The 21584-nt window shown below is 43.1% G+C and overlaps 1 protein-coding gene across 4 annotated transcripts in view; it reads left to right on the top strand.

The window, feature by feature from the left end:
* Positions 1 to 21327, top strand: part of LOC147026352 (multimerin-2-like) — a 45892-nt gene extending 24565 nt beyond the window's left edge. For 3 of the 4 annotated variants that reach the window (XM_085881677.1, XM_085881676.1, XM_085881675.1), the window contains 2 exons: positions 1148 to 3025; positions 16826 to 21327. In XM_085881677.1, coding sequence (XP_085737803.1) covers positions 1148 to 3025; positions 16826 to 17259 — 2312 coding nt within the window. In that variant the 3' untranslated portion in view covers positions 17260 to 21327. Of the gene's footprint in view, positions 1 to 1147; positions 3026 to 11420; positions 12207 to 16825 lie in introns of those variants that run through there. The other variant, XM_085881678.1, reaches the window with a different exon arrangement.
* Positions 21328 to 21584: the final 257 nt, after the last annotated feature.

Below are 21584 nucleotides of genomic sequence, written 5' to 3'. Positions count from 1 at the left end.
TAAGATATAGAGCAAAATGGATGTCATATAGCGGATAGGGAATCACCTCAAGATTATGCATATCAAATCTCATCCAGTTCCATCTACTGATAACTACTCGGTATCCATTTGAATGAAAAGTACCGAAAATGCGGTTTGAAATCGGAAATCCCCAAAGTTCGAGGGGGTGCTGTGGGTGAACGAAGATCTAAATCGAAAATCCAGCTCGATCGTTTGTGCACAATGTATTCCAGATGATTAGTGTGAATTTTCATGACCATCCTACCATAACCCTAGGAGGAGTAGCATTTGGCACGAAGGCACGTCCAGCTCTCGCATATTATCGATTTTTGCACTAATTGACCTTTGACCCCTGACCTAAGCGAAATCGGTCAATATATCCTGAGGCAAAGTAGTAGTACTCATTGAGTACCATGAATCTGCAAAGTTTCATTTGTATCGATGCACTAACCTGGTCGCTAGAGGGCGTTCAATTTCGCCAATTTTCGCGCATACCCTAATTGTAGGGGGCGCTGCGGGTAAAGTATTCCATATATCACAAAAAACGGAATATATTTGATAGAGCATCACCTGTAGATCATTCGTGCCAAATTTCATAACCCTACGTGGGATAATGGCTTTCGGAATTGATTTCGCGTGAACGGTACCGATTTTGAAGGTTTTTCGGTTGTTGCTAGGGAACCACAGCGTCCCTAGCAACCATCACAATTTCCAAAGCACGAGGTCATAAGATGTACCCACCACCCGAGTTTGGTCAAAATCCGCCCACGTTTACTACCAATTATGCTGATGACAAATGAACAAACATCCAAACAAACAGACAGAATTACTGACAATAAGGGTCACCTATTTTGGCGACCTAACAGAAAGGGGTGAAAACATAACCTCCTTCACCTCAGGTGATGGAGGTAATTAAAAAGAAAGCGAAACAGATCAAGGTTGAGAGAATATAAAATGTTTTGTTTTCCATATGGAATGAAAGAAGCAAAAAATTTAAAAAACAAAGTGGAATCTTTACCAAAGAGATATAGAGACTTACAAAAGGTCTTAGACATGTCATATCTGTAAATAATTACTTCAGCAGCAACAGAAGTTTATTCTTTTAAAATGTATATTTCATCACTAATTGTTTCATTTTGTTCCACAGGCACACTGCAAGAAACTCCGGAGGAGATGATTAATAATTTAGTCCAGAAAGCCCTTTCAGCACACTTGGGTAATCTTTGGAGCACGATGGATGATCAAGTGCAGCGGTTGTCTGCCAAGATTACTAGCCTGTCCAGAGATGTGGCAAGTACAAGGAGGACAATTCGTACGATGGATGAAAGAGTAACCGTGATGGCTTTGGAAAAGGCACGTTGTTGTGAGCGAGTCTCCAGGCAAGTCGAGTCGAATGCTGCATCGATTTCTTCATTTGGCATTCAGATATCCCAGTTGAGTGATCTTAACAGCACCTTGTTGAATGTAAAAGATCGGCTGGACACATCACTGGCAAAGCTAGCTTTCAAACCAACACCAGAACATCTTGGAAATGAGACGAGTAACCATTATGACACACATCAACCTGGCCGTACGCACATCACAGTGAGCAGAAAGGAGTTTGATGGTGTAACTAAGCTGTTGGATAACCATACAGCACAGTTGATGGGACTATCTCAGCAGTTTGACTCTTTCGCAATGGATGCAGAGAGCACGAAGAACCTGCTGCTTGAACAGAGGAGTCTGCTTAATCTCACTGAAGATTTGTTGTCATCATCTATTGATCGCGTCGAAGAAAATTTTGAAAAGCAGATGAATGAAACACAACGAGAGGTTTCAGACATGAACAAAAGTATACGAGAAAACCTATTCGAATGCAGAGAAAAGTTTCAGCATATAATGGACATTGTAAACAATATTTCTCAACGTGTTGCACTAACACAAAATGATATGAGAAGCCGAAAATATTTGCCAACAGAATCTATTTATGTTGATCCTGATGGAATTGGCGACAATGAAGAAAGCAGCACAGATTTACAATGTGCACAACTGCAGTTAGAAATAGATGATCTTCGTGAATTGCATTCCAATAAGTTAAACCATCTTGAGAGTGAAATTGCAAAAGGGAAACAACTTTTTACAGAAAATAAAGAAAAAGTCGAAGGAAATTTCACGAGAATTTTCAATGTCATTTTAAGAGTCATCGAAACACAAAAAGAGAATATAAATGATCACACCATCATTCATGAGAACTTCCAACAACTCCACAGAACTATTGAGCAAATGATTGCCGAACAAAGTCAAAGTAATTTGCAAATAGGCATTCTCAATGACTCGTTTAGTTCACTTTTGGAAGATGCAGTGCGCCATTCCATAGCATTGGAGAACCTTGGTATATCGCTGGATATTGATGATGATGATGATGATGATGAACAACCAAAAACGAATATTAATTTGATAAACTTACAAGGAAAGGTTGATGGTGTCATGAAACTCTTACTGGACCATACGATGCATCTCAAAGATTTTCAATCCATGTTGAACGATCTCCAACAAGACATCAATAATTTGGACATCCACAATGCTGTGCAACGCCTATCAGACTTGGAAAATGCTGTTAACTTACTTGATCCGTCGCAAATATCTCACACTCAGAGCTTCCCTCATGAAGTGGATGTAAATGACACGACAGATGCAAGGTTGAGCAGACTCGAAGGATTGCAGGGAAATTTGGACATGTTGAGACGCAGCATCAATGAGTCCTTAGAAAGGCTTCAGTCTTGCTGTTTACCAGATGGCATAAGCTTGGAAGAACTTCGGCAGGAGATGACACGGAATGTCAGAGAGCTAAAACGTACTATGGCTGAGCTGGTAGCGGCCCAAGGGGCAACAACCACCAACATCCAAGCACTGGTGAAGAAAACGTTCCAGAAGTGGCGTAGAAAGAAGCGGAAGCAAGTAAAGCAAAGGTCCACCAAGTCATCACAACAGAAACAGGCTGGAAAGCCAGGCCACAGAACTACTCGTGATGTTTCTACATTAAACAGTAAGTGTTATAGACAAAATTGCAATAATAATTTTACACTTTGCATTGAAAGTGTAAAACTTTCAGTTCTGGGTCTGAGCATGGTGAACATTGATTTTTACTTGCTTCGTTGAAGCTAACCAAAGCTATGATTTCCGCACCAGATCTGTCCGGTCTATACGTTATCATTTCATCCCTGTGTTGTAAATTGTGTTTTTAACCCATTCTTGAGTCTTATCTGTACCTTGTTGGTGTGTATTCTCAAATTCATGCTTGGGTGTCTAGCCGAACTCCGAAGGCCTCAGCAAGAAAGCGTGCCTCACTGCTTCAGGTCTGACATGTGCCTCGATGGGTTTATTTTATGCTGGACATTCCATTTTTTCACTCTTTTCGACTTTGTCTTTTATTTCCCCCTCTTCTTTAAAAAAATAATTACTTAACTCGAATAAAAAAAAACACCCAGCAGGATTAAAAACAAATCCAGTCAAAGGGCAGAGGAGCATCTTGTGAGCCAACGGCCATCCATTTATAGTGCCCAACTGTGTCTGCGGACGTCCTCCTGCAGTTGTGTTCCGTCGTTTTTTTAGGAGGTTGGTGGCAGGATTTGCACTCCGGCCACTGTAAAACCCTTCACTCCGCAAAACATACCAAAAACGCAAGTAAAACTGAAAACCCACTCGGTTGGAGCACCGCCTGTGCAGCTGCCCTTCACAGGGCAGCTCACAGGATGATGGGATTGGGGCAAAGCCTTCGGGTCCCCAACTCTTTGATGATGGGAGGAAAAACACGGGTTAACGTTCTCGGGTTGAATTGCGATAGTGTGTGTCAGGGTGTTGTTGAGGTGTTGTCCATCAGACAGCGGTCTCCTTCAGTTAACCTGAGGCGGTCCCTTCGGGTGGGTTTCAAGAATGACCCATCCCAAAGAGAGGATGATCACATGTCTCCGTTATCATCTAAGCTCAAGTGTTTGAACATCGGTATTGCAGCACTCTCTGAGGTTCGGAGACCGGATAATGGTGAGATCATGGTGGGTGGTTACACCTACAATTGGTCTGGACACTAATGGTTACCATGCCCAAAGAGTTGCTGTAGCTGTGTCCAATGATAACTGAGGTAACATCGGTCAACGACCTTTCACATTATGAGACTAAGAATTTGTCACAATTTGGGTGTCATTTCGCTGGTCTCTGCATATGCTCCGACTGAGGCGAGTGATCTCACCGTGAAGGACGCATTCTATGTCACGCTCTGGTCTGTGGTTAATCAGTGCCCCAGGCGATATACTCTTCTAGTCTTGAGGGATTTCAATGCATCGACTGGAACTGATAGGGATGGTTATGAGACGTGTGTTGGTCCCCATGGGTCTGGAACTGAGAACCACAATAGCACTAAGTTCCTTGACTGCAAGAAGTCATCGACTTCGAGTGGCTGGTTCATGGTTTCAGTGCCCACAGGCTCATTGCTGGACATGGCATTCCAACGCTGGTGGTGTGGCAAAGGAGATTGACAATGTGCTCATTGATGGTCGCTGGCAGATGATCCAGAACTGCAGGGTCGACTGGAGTACTCAGTACCTCAATACCGACCACAGGCTTATTGTAGCAACTAAAGTTGCAGCTTAAATCCGGGAGAATGGTACCATCCCAGCCTCGGATGGATATTGGCAAGTTCAAGGATGAGAGGGTCGCTGAGGAGTTTGTAAACAAGCTGTGTGGGGATTTTGGGAGTCTGGGTGCTTTGGGTAATCCTGAAGAGTGGTGGAAATGCCTTCAAGACCACCATCCTTGATGTTGCCAGTACATGTCTTGGAACTCACCATCGGGCGAAGAAGAATTTTGTCTCTCAAGGGACACTGGATACCATTGACCAGAGTCACAGGGCCAGGCTTAATGGCAGAGCTGAGCTGTTCAGGGAGCTGAGGTGTAAAACTGTACGTGCGCTAAGGGTAAACAAGAAGGCCTATGTGCGAGGAATCTGTGAGGAGGTAGAGCATCACCTGTGGTCAAGTGATTCTTGTCCTGCATACAGGGGAATTCGCGCATTGCGTTCATCCAAGTCCATCCCTCGGTGTGCTGCAGTGAGTGCAAAGGGTGGTAGGCTCTTGACAGAGGAGTCCGAAGTGAAGGCCCGCTGCGCTGGTTACTTTGAGCAGCTGAACCAGGCTGATCCACCAGCTGTTGAGTTAGATGTCAGGGGTGCTACAATCGCTGTTGCTCACTCTCCAATCAACTGTGGTCCACTTTCGTTTGTGGAAACACAGGCTGCGGTGAACCACTTGAAATGGGGTAAAGCTCCAGGGATCTGTGGCATCCATGCTGAACTTCAAGGCTGGTGGAAATGCTGCACTCATGTTCGTTGCATGCAATTCTGTGCTCTGCCTGGAACACAGGAATCATCCCAACTGACTGGAAGAGGGGCCTTTGTTGTCCCTCTCTGGAAAGGGAAGGGTGATCGTCAAGACTGCAACAACTACCGAGGGGTGACGCTGCTCTCAGTGCCGGTCAAAGTCTTTGCTCGGATAATTATTGATAGAGTTCGCCACCATCTGCTTGAGCACCAGCGTCCAGAACAGTCAGGCTTTACACGAAAGAGGTCAACGATTGATCGTATCCTTGCTCTCCGGGTCCTCACTGAATGCAGACGAGAGTTTTGGCAGGGGCTGCTTGCAGCTTATGTTGATCTCTGCAAAGCATTTTATTCAGTGAATCGGGATGCCCTCTGGAGGATTCTCGGTCTTCGTGGGGTGCCACCAAAACTGATTGATCTGATGTCTGAACTATACTCTCGTACTAAGAGTGCTGTGAGATGTGGTGGTACCATCTCTGACTTATTTCCAGTGGTTACTGGAGTTCGACAGGGGTGTGTACTGGCCCCCACACTTTTCAGCACTTGTATGGACTGGATTTTAGGGAGGATATCGGAGAGATCAAGCTGCGGTGCATCGTTTGGGAATGTCAAGATCTCTGACCTTGATTTCGCAGATGATGCAGTCATCCTTGCGGAGACTTTAGATATCCTTTTGGGGACCCTCGAGGTGCTGAATGAGGAGTCGGAGCTGCTGGGATTATGGGCTTCTTGGGTCAAACCTAAGATTCAGGCTTTCAATGACATCTTGGATGCTGCTGTCCTGTCTATGCCTGTTTGTGGTGAGGATGTTGAGGTCATGGAGAGATTCACTTACCTTGGCAGTGATATTCATGTCTCTGCTGGCTGTGAGTCAGAGGTCAACAGACGTCTGGGTCAGGCCTGGGGAGTCATGGATTCACTGGATAATGGGGTGTGGCGCTGCCTGTACCTGTGCAGGAGGACGATAGTCTGGGTCTTCAGGTCCTTGGTGCTTCCAGTCTTGCTCTATGAATGTGAGACTTGGACTCTGACCAGGGATCTGAGAGGGAGACTTAATTCCTTTGGTACCAGGTCTCTTCAGAGAATCCTTGGCTATCACTGGTCAGACTTTGTGTCCAACAAGAGGTTGCTGAGAGACTCAAATGAGATTTGTTACCTGCATATTCCGTGAGCATCAGCAGCAGCTATATGGACATGTGGCTCGTTTTCCTGACGCTGATCCTGCTAATCAGATTCTCTCAGCGAGGGAGTCTCGTGAGTGGAGGAGGCCATTTGGCCGACCACGTGCCTCGTGGTTGCAGCAGGTTGATCAGCATCTCAAGTAGATGGGGATGGGCCAGGCATCTGCCTGGGGCATGGCCAGACGGAGGCCCCTGGAGTACCAGTGGAAATTGGACGCAGTGACGCGCTGCTCTGTGGCATGCTCCCATACCTGACCTGACCTGAAAGGGTGGATCTGCATCTGGAACTGAACCAAAATTGAATCGGTTTGTTCTTGTCAACTACCCAATTTATCCACCGAGTTCTGTCATTACTCGTCCACAACTTTTTGAAATAGCATGCTTTATATAGTTTTCGCCCCATCTCTCAATGATGAAGAATCACTGAAAAAAAATTTTTTATAAACAAGCAGTCATAGGCTGGTACTTACGAAATCGTCAACTTGGCCTCTGACCTTGTCTAATAAAAGCCGTCTCTGGAGAAGGTAGCAACGCAAACCAGAAGTTTCTACGATGATTCTGTCCCAAAGCATCAAAAATCGAATGTTTGACCTCACTGTGACCTTGACCTTTGACCGATTTTGACCAAAATCTAATCAGCGCTAGCCACCACCCTCCTGAATCACGTGGTGTAATTTGACATTGGTAGCTTCTTCCGTTCTCGAGTTATTGTGCCTACAAACAAACAAACAAACACACACACACACACACACACAAACAAACAAACAAACAAACAAACACACAAATAGATGACGGAAGTCATCAATATACTTACGAAATCGAAAGATTTCGTAAGTAAAAATTCTCATTTTCGGATCTTCACCAAAATCTCATCATTTCATCCTCGTCACACACCCAATCTCTCCATCCAATTTTGTCCGAATCAGCCCATAACTTTGGGAGATATCCTGTTCACAAACAGACAGGGATGAAAACATAACCTCCACCACCTATAGTGGCAACAAGTGCACTCATTGCCTCCACCACCATGACGAGTGCAGTGCTCATTTAACTCCTGAAAAGTAATATTTTATCCCACATTTTTGGTCACTTACCACTCATTCGCTTACATGACATTCTGATTTGTACACACGAGGTGTGTGTAGGAGCACAAAATTAGTCAGAAAACAGTTATTTTGCAATGAGCGAGGGTACCTGGGCCATTTTCCACTGCAATGGAATCGTCGGCAGGTTGCATAACAATGCAATTCCACTGCAAGACGTTCTATCACGAGCTTGTGGTGTTTCCACCCCAGCCTACGAGGTCGGATGAACTGGGTTTGTTGTGAACTATAATCACAAAGATTTGTAAAGCAGTTAAAACCTTGTGAGATGAATCACCTAAAGAAGATGTGACAATCTTAATTGGGGGGGGGGGGGGGAGGGGGGTAACAGGATGTTTCATGCATCATCTGCAATGAATGGGTGTGTGTGTGTGTGTATGTGTGTGTGTGTGTGTGTGTGTGTGTGTGTGTGTGTGTGTGTGTGTGTGTGTGTGTGTGTGTCATGTTTTTTGTAGAGTTGTACTGGAGCGTTTTGATGTGGAATGTGATACACCAAATTGATTGTCATGACCTCCTGAGTTGATTATGCCAAATAAGGACAAAAAAATTCCGTTAGAATTCCCATGTTTTAAACGCATGCCATGTTAAGGTATATAAAGCAGCTTTAATATATCCTTCTACCATGGCATGGCATTCTAATTACACAATAAATAACAAAATCAATGATAACATTGTAGCAAGCATATATTAATTAATACTAATAATATTTACAACAATAATAAGAATAGCATCGTGTGACAATAATAATAACAAACATATAATCCCTGCACTGGCCCCAAGCACATCTGGGCTTGGTTAAAGGTAAGCTAATGCTGAAGCAGTACAGCAGGCAGGTATGCAACAAGGCTGTGAAGACCAATGAAAATTTGGTCCATCGCACTTATGAACACTTATGTTCAAAATTGAGCTCTTTACTCTTGGTTCGATTCCCGATGAAAGTGGATATATAAAGGTTTGTTTAGGTCGAGACATTAAAGATCCCGATGTATCTCTCGAAAAATGTTGCTATAGTCTGACAGTATATTAATCCTTTGTCAAAACAAAAGTGGTCTCTGATGAAGGGCTCATGCTCAAAACGTCAGCTGCATCTCATTTCCTACAATGGTTGAAATAATCTCATCAACTTTAGGTGACAAAACACGTCGTTCATCTTGTCTGCTGACGTAGAGCAACACTCGCCTTCACAGGGACAGGAGGCTATCAAGTTAATCGGGTAGGTAGGGTAAAGTATAAAGCACCAGTTGTATCTCAGGGTAGCACAACCCGATAGTTGAGGGCAGCAGGATTAATGTCAAAGTACAGAAGAAATAATTTTTTAATGGCTTTCAAATTCCACCTGTAAGCCTTTGTGATGAAGCATAATTAGTTGTTTGAATTTGATATCAACTGATTAGTGTTAAAACGGTTTTCATTGCACTTAGCTGGAATGATAATGCAAGTACATTTTCTATGAAGGTGGCATTCCTGCTTAGCATCACAAATAGACAATATCCACAACATTTTTGGATACATTTTTCAGGCCTTGCTGCAGTAAAATACGATTGTATTTTCTGGAACAAATTATTAGGAATGTAGTATTACGAGTTGTATTTGCAGTGAAGCTCATGCCATTTCGGGTTGGCGGGTTGGGACAATTTTTTTTACCAAGTTCGTGATTACATTTGGCCTTAAGCCACATGAGTGAAACACAAATGTTCTTCACAATAATTGCTCCATATATATTGTAAGGAATTTTATGATGGAGGGGTGGTCTTTTTTTATTATGGATGCAAAATATGGAGGAATTGTTGCACCCTTCTTCCCTCCATATATGCCTCTTCTCTTCACTCCCGTTACCTCCCCCCTCGCCCCCCCCCCATTCCTCCCGCACTTCCATACCCTCCGTTTACTCTGCAATAATTCTCCCATCTCTTCCTTATCTGAATTGTAATTTACTAATTCTCTCAATCTAAATAAGCAACCTGCCACAAAAATTTGCATATACATCTGAGTGTAAGTGCATTTTCTTTTAAAACTGGAACAGCACTCGTAGACCACTGTTTCATTCATTCTGAACAAAAATACCATCGTTAAATGATCACGCTACTATTATGGCCCATGTACCGGTATCATCCATGCGCCCTATTATGTCACAAAGTTTCTTGGCATGGGTCGTGAACATCATAAATTTAATTCTTCACTCATATCCGGTCATGGATTAGATTTAAGAAGTTACAGATTTTTTGGGATAAAGATTTCAATTCAACCAATTATGGCTGGAATACCACTTCACCGATGATGTCATCGTGATCACCCTATTTACCCCATGTGGAGTTGATGACATATGCCAAGTTTCAATTTTTTTCTTTGAGCAGTTTCTGAGAAAATGATGTCCAAATTTTTTTTTACCTTCAATACAACATGGCTTCCTTTAATCTGACCAATATGGCTGTGAGGTGAGACTTATGTAACCTATGATGTCAGAGTTAGCAATAAAGTACTGTTGGACCTCACTATTCGCGGATTTGATATTTGCGGACCCCGTGTATTTACGGGTCATAAAGTGTGACCTTGCTTTGATGTTCGCGCTTCGTGGTTTTTTATACTTCAACACTGGTCTCCTGTATCCACCTGGGAAATTGGAAATCAGCCAATATCACAGCATTATATAAAAAATCCAAAATCACAGCAACCACTTATCCAATCGATGCGAAACTTTATACATAGGAGGGACTCTCCCACAGAGAATTACATAATAAATACAAAGGTGGAAAAACTGATCCCCTTAACTTCAGCCCAATTAGATTACTGTACTTCCAATCATCAGCAAGGTCTTGGAATCCATCATCAAAGTCGACATAAAATCATTCCTTTTATCAAACAGCCTCATCTCAGATCATCAATTTGGATTCAGACCTGGTCACTCTTCCTTGGACATGCTGTTTCTACCCTCCCAGCAATGGTGGAGGCCTTCAATATCAGACATGAAATCAGGGACATCTCTGGACATATCTCGAGCTTTTGATACAGTCTGGCATCCTGCCTTACTCTCCAAACTGCCTACCTATGGAATCCATGGCCAACACCACTCTTCGATTCATGACTTCCTCCCCTCTCTGTCAACGTGTGGCTCTCAAAGTAACCTCTCATCTCCTCTCCCCGTCAAGGCTGGAATACCTCAAGGCAGTGTTCTCGGCCCAATCTCAGTGACTCTCTGAAAATCCTCTGTATCTCTTTGCTGATGATTCCACTCGCTGCCATGACATCTCTCATTCTTCTGACAAATAGGCAGCACCTTCTCCCCTCTCCTCAAACATTGACAAAAATCACAAACTGGTCAAACACAATTTTGCTGATGTATCCATATTGTCCACCCTTTGCGTTTTCCCTTACCCCTCATCATTACCCGCATCCCTTGTTTATCCATCTCCGAATACTTTCTCCCACCGCCCTGCCTTTGTTGTTTCCCCCTTTCTCCTGTAGTTCCCTTTGTTATGTTGTGACCTGATTTGTTCTGTGTAATCGTTCTTCCATGTTAAAAAATATATATATTTTTAAAGAACCAAAAAACAATTCCCTGACATTTGTGGACCCCGACATTCACGGCATTTTTCAGGAACGTATCCCCTGCAAATAGTGAGGTCCGACAGTATTCCTAATGGGAAGTTCCTCCTATGTTTAAGGTTTCGCATCAATCGGACAAGCGGTTGCAGAGAAAGACATCTTTGAAGCAAAAATATATAGATGCGGAGAGACATACAGATGCGGACATCTGATCCTGTGTGTTTGTGTTGTTTATTCGTCAAGATGCAGGATTTTGGTGATGAAAATGGTGGGATTAAGTTAGCCACCCTCACCAGGAGAACTGCCTGTCCTATGGAAATGGTGGCACAAACAGCTTTCAGATGTACCTTGTTGCAAGTGGCTTCGACGAAGAGAGAGGGACTATATGGCTCGAAGAAGAATCATTCTCATCCATTGCTTGGGACATTCTCATCCACGCTGGACCCTACCAATAACTATGATGCTCCTGGTATCACAATGGAAGCACATTTTCAACCAAAATAAAATGCCATGATGGAAAGATATAGATTTCGTCAGCATGAGCAGGGACCAGGGAAGACATCTAACAAGTACATAGCCGCCCACCTATGTCGATTGGTATGGGACGGGGGAGGTACATGCCCTCCCCCACTTTTTGGAAATATAGATTGTTCCCCCCCCCCCGCCGCACCCACCACTTTTTTGGGTTGAAAAACAAAAATTGTGTACACACACAAGGGCTTTCAAAGCAGTTATCCTTGCAAATTATTTAATACATTCCATGAAAAGTTTGAGTGAGCAATTAATTACTGAGTGAGTGGAGTACAGTATTATTAGATTTGATGTTTTTTTGGAACATTGTTTATCTGAATGGCGTATGGTTTGAACATAATTAATTATATTCTTCCGCAACTGCTCCATATTGCATACAGCTCCATAGCACGTGCCGACGTGCAGACCGGCACTTGAGAGCGCTGGATGGCAACACGAGGGCTTGTTTAGTTACATCATCCTCATTATAATCATCTTATCTATAATTCCAAAACAGAGACAGAGTGTGTGTGTGTGTGTGTGTGTGTGTGTGTGTGTGTGTGTGTGTGTGTGTGTGTGTGTGTGTGTGTGTGTGTGTGTGTGTGTGTGTGTGTGTGTGTGTGTGTGTGTGTGTGTGTGTGTGTGTGTGTGTGACCGCTGTTTCTCAACAACCACTGGTCAGATCTAATAGAAACTTGCCAGGTATATTGTTGGGGACCTGAGTATGTGCCTTTTCAGGGTTTGATATTAATTGGACAAGTGCTTCCCAAGTTATGGCCATTTATTTACCAAACCAATGACAGGACACATTGCTGCGTAGGCATGGCCGTTGGGGAAGAGATCCTCAGCCACGTTCCCCATTACGGATTACAACGTACGGACTTCCGGATAGTGATGACTTCGTGTATTCTAATAATTTCTCGATTTCTTATGCGCATTTATAGATAAACACAATTCCCCAATCCAGTCGTCGTTTACGAGAGCGAAGGAACGGCCTGTGTGGTTGTTTGAAAGTTTTTTGTTTTTTTTTGGTTTGCGTGTACGGCCACGCGAGGGCCAAGGAACAGCCTGTGTAGTTGTTGTGTCTGGCACGCGGTTTGAAAGTTTGTTTTGTTTTGTTTTGCACATACGGCCACGCACATACATACGTGCATGTACTAGTAATACTAAAATACACAATTTGGTATCTGTCTTTGATCGAGGCACTTGGTCATAAGTTATCCATTCTCAACCAAACTTGCCATGGGGACGAAGGGTCCATCATAACTCATAAGACAAAGGTTGTAGATACTTGTTTTGCCCCCCTCCCCCCTATGGGGGTTCCAAGGGAGGGGTTGATGCAAATCGTTTATAAATGCGTACGATGTAGCGCCACTCCCGGTGGAAAAGTGTATGACAGGCCTTCCATGAGATACCCAAAGAGTTCTTGTAATCTCCACTTCTACTTTTCAAACAAACTCTCCATGTGGCTCGCATGGGACTCCAATCTACACATCAAGGTGTGCCCACCCTTATGCCAATCTTTGCAGGGTACACCTTAAAAAAATTGCCTGATGTCATCCCCCTCCCTTTCTTCATGACGCATGAGGGACATACACCCAATTTGCCTTCAGTGATGCACCCCCCCCCCTTTCTTCGAGGCTCCTGGGAAGCATGCAGTGTAGTCTACTGTTAAACCTCTGAGGCCGAAGGACCCAGAGGGAGCACGACCCCCTACTGCTAACTATCCCAGGGGATTGCACATATGCATGCTCTACCATGTGGCACTCCTGCTTGCCCATCAGCTCAATCAGAGCTGGAGCTGGTTCCATTAACTCAGTGGGGAAATCGCTCGGGTCCTACCCATAACCAGTTCATCACTACTGGCAGCTCCCCAAGTGGGGTTTGTTCATACTCCTCCTCTTCCATCCTACACACAACACCCCCACCATGTACCGCACTCACATTCTCACACCTTCATTCGTGCACACACACACACACACACACACACACACACACACACACACACCACAATGGGAGGAGCACCCATCCAATCTCATTACCTGAATGTGGTCCTCCTCTTTCTCACCATTCATGGGTGTCTCTACATACCTTTTAAAGATGGTTGGCTCCTCCAGAAAATGGCTACCTATCTGCAGAAATTCCAGCTTTGTGACATGCTTCAATGGAGTCACACCCACTTCGGACCCAACCACCATGACATCCTTGTGCCTCCTACTCCACAATGTCTGTCTGTCTCTCTGTCTCTCCTCTGCACTATCTCCTCCCTTGGTTCCCCCTCTTGTTCCACCCTCAGCTCACCCAGATTATCCACTGAGCAAGCTTGGCCAGCTGCCAACCGCTGCTGCTGTCATCCTCGCCTTGGCCAAGTCAGCTGCCAATTGGTCCTGCTTGATGTGGTCAGCCTCCAGCCTTGGCTCATTGGCCTTTTAATTTGGCCTGGCCAGCCTCCCTTTCCTACTCCATCCCAGGCCGGAAAATGGCCCTCGGTGGCACCTTAAACAAATTACAAATTCCTGCCTTAACCTTAGCCGAATGTCAGGCCTGGCCAGATGGTGCATGAAAGACTTTGGCCAAGCTTCCTCCAGCCAACCCAACAATAACATGGGAATACAATAAGGATATTAACAAACCGCTGTGTTCATGGTGTGCACGTACATGCGATCCCCTGCACCCCCAGCCCCTCACATAGAAGAAAACGTCCCACGTGGCAGAGAGGCAGGTCCCACGTGGAAAAGAGGAAGGTCCTACGTGGAAAAGAGGCACGTCCTCATGTGGAAAAGACAATGGTGTCTCCCCCATTGACAATAATTTCACCCCCATTCTATTTTTGTGATTTTTATTATTGCCAAACCTCAGGAATTTTTCAAAATATCAGATTGAAACTTATACAGCTTATTTGTATGCATCTGTAATATATGTGCATAAAATCTGGTCAAAATTAGTAAAAGGTCAAGGTGAATGCCATCCAAAATATGGAGAACACCGATTCGGCAGCAATTAGAAAATGTATCAACCAAAATTGTTTCGCACAACATTCCATCATGTAAAACACGTGATAGGTCAAATTTTCCAAATTACCAAATTGCTGTTTCCATGACAACTATTGTTTATTTGGATTTCGCAATTATTGTGCGATGCATGTCTTTGTTTATTTGTCTGTGAACAGGATATCTCAAAAAGTTGTGGACGGATTCGGACGAAATTTGGTAGACAGTTTGTGTATGTGACAAGGCCAAAATGTTTAGATTTTGGTGAAGAACCGGATCCGAAACTAGTATTTTGAAGTGATTCTTCACAATTGAGAGATCGGGCTAAACACAATTTTTAGCACGATAGCTCAAAACATTATGGACAGATTGGGCCGAAAATTGGTGGACACGTTCGGTGTCTGACAAGGATGAATCGATTCAATTTCCATGAAGATTGATCCGAATACAAATCCGGATCAGATAAATTTTTTTGTTTGTGATTCTTCACCATTGATTGATCGGACTAAAACCAATATAATGTATGATATCTCCAAAAGTTATAGGCAGATTAAGACGAAACTTGGTGGGTAGGTTGGGTGTGTGGCAAAGACGATTTTGGTGAAAATCCGGATCTGGGCGGAGGTATGTGCTCAACCAAGTGCACTTCTAGTTTTCAGCTGTTTTCTTCAAGTTTAGGAAGAAGAAGAAGAAGAAGTCTGAATGCAAAGCAGAAATGTATGAGCTTTGCATTTCCAGTTACTTTTGTAATTAGATGTGGCCTTTGAAAAATGCCACAATTCGCTATCTTAACACGGATATATACCTCAATATGGATTTCGCCCACCTGCTTGGAGAGGAGGGCAAATGAAATAGCTCTAACCTCCATCAATCATGTGATGCTTAGTCCTCCTGTGAAGCTTGGTTGAGATTGGATAAGTACAGTAACGACCAAATGTATTGTGGTCAAAAATACACTAAGTCACACCACACACCAAAATTCATATTTTAGTCTGATTATGACTTGTAATAGCCACTGCCACCAGGAATAGTACTACACAACATACTCGTACTATTCAGCCTCGACAACTTGGGATAATTATGTCCAAAAACCTTCATTTATTACACAAATTGCTCATCCTTTTATTTGGACAGTGTATTGGTCAGACATTTGCATCAATCGCTCCTGAAAAAAAATTAATAACCCAGCTAACGCACATGAAAAACAAAACATGCCTACTGCTTCTGTGAATATATAATGTACTCTGGTTGTATAGCTCGGATAATTCAAATTGTGAATATGAGACTTCCGAAGATATATTCGGCTTACCAGAAAACCAACATGTCAGATGCATGATTTTCTTCCTGACAATTGTGGGTGAAGTTAAGTCAGCTCTCAAGCCAATGAGTTTGAAGGCTTCATACACATGCAGCTTCACTTCGGTTTCAATACATAAAGATCATTCTAACCACTCACTGACTGACTGACGCTCATGTTCGATACTTTCTGGGTGACACAGAAAGCTGAAATTTGCATGCCGATGGACATCAAAGCCGATACATAAGGGGGGGGGGGGGATCACAGAACCGTCGGAAGCATCCATAAATGAAAAAAAAAAAGCAAATGCAGGTGAACGACCCAAAATATTACTGCTACCAATGTGTAAGGTGTGTGTGTGTGTGTGTGTGTGTGTGTGTGTGTGTGTGTGTGTGTGTGTGTGTGTGTGTGTGTGTGTGTGTGTGTGTGTGTGTGTGTGTGTGTGTGTGTGTGTCCATTGGGACCATACTCTGTGCAGGGCGTTAGTGCTGCTTAAGCAGTCTCCTTGGCTATTGGGCACAATCCTGGATGGGTTGCCACTCCGACACAGGATACAAACATGCTGGCACTCATTTTGCCAACCTCAGAAGGATTACAGGCAGAGTCAACCCCACCTAGTATTAATTCAACAGCCAAGGGGGATTTACACTTAGGATCCTCAGATCTGAAGCCCACCACCCGAACCATTAAGCCAACACCATGAATGTATGTATGTATGTATGTATGTATGTATATTGTGTGAACTGTATTTATATTAGTAGTTCTGATGTTACCAAACTAATATTTCGACACAACGTATTTGATTTTTACTTCTGTCCACTTGTATGTCCCTTATTCCTGTTTGTTTGCAGAATGCCACAGGATGAAGGATCAGGTTGCATTTTTCTGGGGATTGAGCCATGTTAGCAATTCCACGAATATGGTACCATTCGATTTGCTCTTCACAAACCATGGATTCAAGAACCCTCCAAGGGTTGGTGTGTTCAGCGCACCCTGTCATGGCCTCTATGCTTTTCACTTCACACTGACTGTTCAAGGTGGATCGAGCAATTGGCGTGAACTCAGAGCGGCACTCGTCGTGAATGGCCATGAACGTGTTGTGAGCAAACCTGGGATTAGTAGTGCACATGCATGGACGCCGCATGAAACGCAACACTTGTCTGCTTTTGCACTATTTGAACTGAAAGCTGGACAGCAAGTATGGGTGTGCCTGCATGCAGGCAAATTGTTCACTCGACACCCTTCTTTATCGACCTTTACAGGGTTTTTGCTGCTGGGCAGGTAAATACATTGCTATGTTATTCACTAGCCTACGTTGAAGCATGAATCAATACCTCATATTCACAATTCTCATTCTTCTCCACCTCTGATTTGGGTCATCTGTTTGAGTTTTACAGTCGACATGGAGATCCAAGTTTCACGTTGTCGCCCAAGAATACGTTTACAGGTTTTCGAAGCATGACTTTTTGGAAAATGACGACTTTAAATACATTTTGTTTCATGCCTTTAAATGCAGTTCATACCATTCCAAGTTTGACATAATTCAAGGCACATTGACTGCAGTTAATGCTATGCTGTTAAAATTAATTTTTCATCATATTCACAGAGACCAAATGGATGTTTTCTGAGAAACATTCTTTTTTGTTTTTACCTGCGACACGTCGCAGGTCTTTAAGTGCTCCGCATTGCTGCTGTTGTGGTTGGGGTTCTTGTTGAGGCTTGATTTTGGAATGTGCACCCATTGGTCGGACAGCTGCCGGACCACACCCACGTTGGTCGCTTGACTCCACCCACCATGGCAGCGAGATGAAATGATATGGCCACCATCTTGGTTTTCTGATGGGCCTAACATATTAGGCCTGCAGGCTGCTGCTGATTATACACTGTCTGGGTTTGTTGCATCAGATTTCCATTGGCTTAGTTAATCGAGTGTTAATCATGATGAGGGAATACAAAAAAAAATCTAATCATATGTCGAATAAAAATTATTAGTCAGGTTTAATCAAGTCTACATGCACCTCCCTAAAAAAATAGCATTTCGTAATTTTTGAACAGCCCCATATTGGGGTTAAACATCCGTAAACATGAGATGAATAAGCTTATTCCAATATAACTGTGGCAGAGGCTGACATGGATGAGAGGTATCAAGATAATCTTTGAACAGCGCATTAAATGTGTGTTTCCCAATCGCATTGTTCATCTTTTAAGAATGCTTTAAGTGCGAATTTCCCGATAGACCCGTTACCAGATTTTTAAAGCCAATTCACTCATGCTTCATGGTGAGGTCCTGTACTCTGAATAGTTACTGGCAAGTTCTTATGAACAAGACGTTTATTACAAGAGAGAGAGAGAGAGAGGGAGAGAGAGATAGAGAGAGAGAGAGGCAGACAGAGAGTAGGAGAGAGTGGGAGGGTGGAAGAGAGGAACACACACACACACACACACACACACACACACACACACACTCACACAGCCAGTGGGAAGGCTCGAGTGGTGCAACGGCAGCCCTGTGTGTGATGCACGATGCGGCAGGTGTGTTGGAGAGTATTAAAAGAACAACTATGAACAAAGTGGCACAGGCTCCAATCAAAGAAAGCCCTGTGAAGTGTGTGCGGATACACCAGGCAGCCGAGATGTGCCCTGCTGAGATAAATAGCTACACCTTCCTCAAACAGGCAGAGCCCTGCATCAAAGCACAAAGTGACGACGATGCTGCCAGTCTCAAAGAAAAGACCTAAGCAGGACAGCAAAGAGAAAAACAATGAAAGCTGGAATGCTAAGGGGAGTGAGGATGTCATCCCACACAGCTAACGTGCTCTGCATTTGAAGCATGGAGGATGGGTGATGGAGGAGATTGATTCATGGCTACAGCACATACAGATGAAGAAAGGACAAATGATAATGGGTGCAAGGATAAAGGGGAACAGAGGGATAGAGGAGAGGAGGAGGATGATTAGGAACAACATTCTCTGGGAGAGGAGCTGGCTAATAAGATAGAAGAGGTGAGAATGACACAAACTGAAGAAAGAGCATGACTAATTTCACGACATAATAATAAAAGCACAAAAACACGAATCAGCAGAACAAGGTAATAGTTTTTTTACTGAGCAAGGATGCAGATACACCCTAACGTCCAATAAAAGAACATCCAGCGAAACAAGAAAAGTGACACATCTACTTTACATGGATAATATAAAACTCTTTGTGCTGAATGACAAAAAAATTGGCAGAACAACTGAAATTGTTGAAACGGAACTCTGACAACATCCAAATGCAATTTGGCCAAGATAAGTATGCCAAGTACACATTCATACAAGGTTGACCAACAAAAATGGATGACATAAAAATCAACCTCGATACAACAAGACAGGAGCATCTTGTTATAAGACAACAAGACATTATACCCTGGGGTATAATTTTGCATCTGGGCAATTCCAGCTACAGAGTAACATGACCACTGACAATTCAAACATGAAATGGCAATCAAATTTGTATACGATTGTATACTTAGTATATCCAGGTGTAAGGATCAAAAGGAGTTGAAGGTTTGAGACGAATTATAATATTTTGGTACACTTTCAAAATTTGCACGTGAAAATCAAAGCTTCCCCCCCCCCCCCCCCAAAATCCGAGTTTTCAAACCTGGGCTATGAAAAAAATGTACAACTTAATGCAATGAAACATTTCCATTTTATGATTATGTTCATTTCAAAGTGTTGGAAGCACCATTAGTAGTTTGTCTGAAAGGTACGCTTGTTCTCAACCCAATCATGAAGCGGTAGATAATTTGAATCTGTAACGTGAGTAACAAAAACAGTTTAACTTTTTCCTCATTCTATAATGCTGCTGAATATTTATAACAACATCTAGGCATCATCTCTTCTATGTCCACCCCAGACATACAAGATATAAAATCAAGAAAGTCTATTGTTTCTGATATAGTTTGTCTCAAACTTTGTAACGTGAGTAACAATGTAACTTGAGTAACGTCCAGTGAGGAGGGGTGTAACATGAGTAACAGTGTTTTGCCAAGAAATCTATAAATTATCATAATTTATTGATTCCTAATTGGCAATTAAGCAGTTATTGTCTTAAGATAAAGGTGGTAGCACATCCAAAGTACCAGAAGACAGAAAGGTCCATTTTGGGCAGGTCAGTTTGTCAATAAATAATATTTGAAGTAACAATGACGTTACGTCACGCACATCGCTCAAATACCGGGACGGGACCCTTTTCTACTTGAGTCTTTCATGGTTTTTTTTCCTGAGAGCTAAGAAATAAATCATACACCATTGTTATCTGCGTAGCGTCCCCTTTCACATCATGTGTAGATCATTAAGATCCGATCAGTGGTTATCACACAGCGCGTCAATGAGTGAAGCGTACTTAGCGGGCTAATGCTTCACAACGCACGGCGCGGCGTCGTCCTCCAAGTCGGTCACTCAACTTCATGGCCACACCAACCACAAAGGAACAGGCTTATTCAGCTGAGATTTTGCAACCAATCAGTGACGAGCTTGCGCAGCACCGCGACGTTTGACCTGCCTCGATCGGAACAATGGTTCCAAAATTATCATCTTCTGTCCAACAAACATGTCGATTTTTCGAAGACGAAAAATTGCGTCATGTTAATTAGGTTGTTATTTAGGTGGCCCATGCCATTGGACGTGTAACATCAGTGGATGAGGACGACAGATTATCCATGAACTTCCTCCACAAGTCTGGTGACAATTACATCTTCCCAAGGAGGCCAGATGTTGAAGATGGTGTTGAACCCAACAGGATTCTCTATGGCCCCCTCACTGTTGGCAACCATGACCCAGATAATGTAAAATGTATGGACATCAGTGAGTCAGACATCCAGAAGCATTATGAGAGCTTAAGAAAGCTGCTCCAATGAACAGAGGTGTCACTATAGATGTAGGGTCACTACCAATAAATTACCTGCTGCAATGAACAGAGACCATGTGACATGGGGTGACATACATGACAATGGGTTATAGTGACTATTTACCATGTTAACAGACTGCTAGATGAAAAAGTAGAGCGTGAGTGTGACATGTGGCAGGGGTGTGTGATGGAGATACATGTAATTGTAAGGGGTTTTGCATTCAGAAGTTAGTATTGCCTAAACGTTAAGGCCTACATGTACTATTCTGTTGAATAAAAATGGTTAAAGGTTGTGAACATCACAGTATGGTGAACTTCCACCACTCAAATCTACTGGTAACGTGCGTAACGCAACTTTTTTCTTCAAATGCCTTTTGTGCAAAGTTGGTTATATTATGTTAAAATCTTGGTTGTGTTATAAAGTTCATGAATACAGTTTCAAACATTCATAATCCATTTTATTCTGCAGTGCATCATTTAACAAGGATATATAACCGAAGTTGGGTGAAAAAATGCCATGTTACTTTTGCATAACATGAGTAATGCTCAAAAAAAATTTAGGTTGCCGGCATACCCACTGGGGATTCTTTCTGGGTTTTCACTTCTATTCTTGGATAATGGTCAGAGGTTGCCACAATGTAGAAGTGAGAGTTTTATCCATTTACAGAATAAGGAAACAACTTTATGCTATAGACTAACAGAGTAAATGTAACGTGAGTA

Source organism: Eptatretus burgeri, chromosome 5 (assembly GCF_056783735.1).
Source record: "Eptatretus burgeri isolate ZD-2024b chromosome 5, Ebu_testis_v1, whole genome shotgun sequence".
Lineage (NCBI taxonomy): Eukaryota > Metazoa > Chordata > Myxini > Myxiniformes > Myxinidae > Eptatretus > Eptatretus burgeri.
This window is presented reverse-complemented; position numbering and strand designations above follow the sequence as displayed.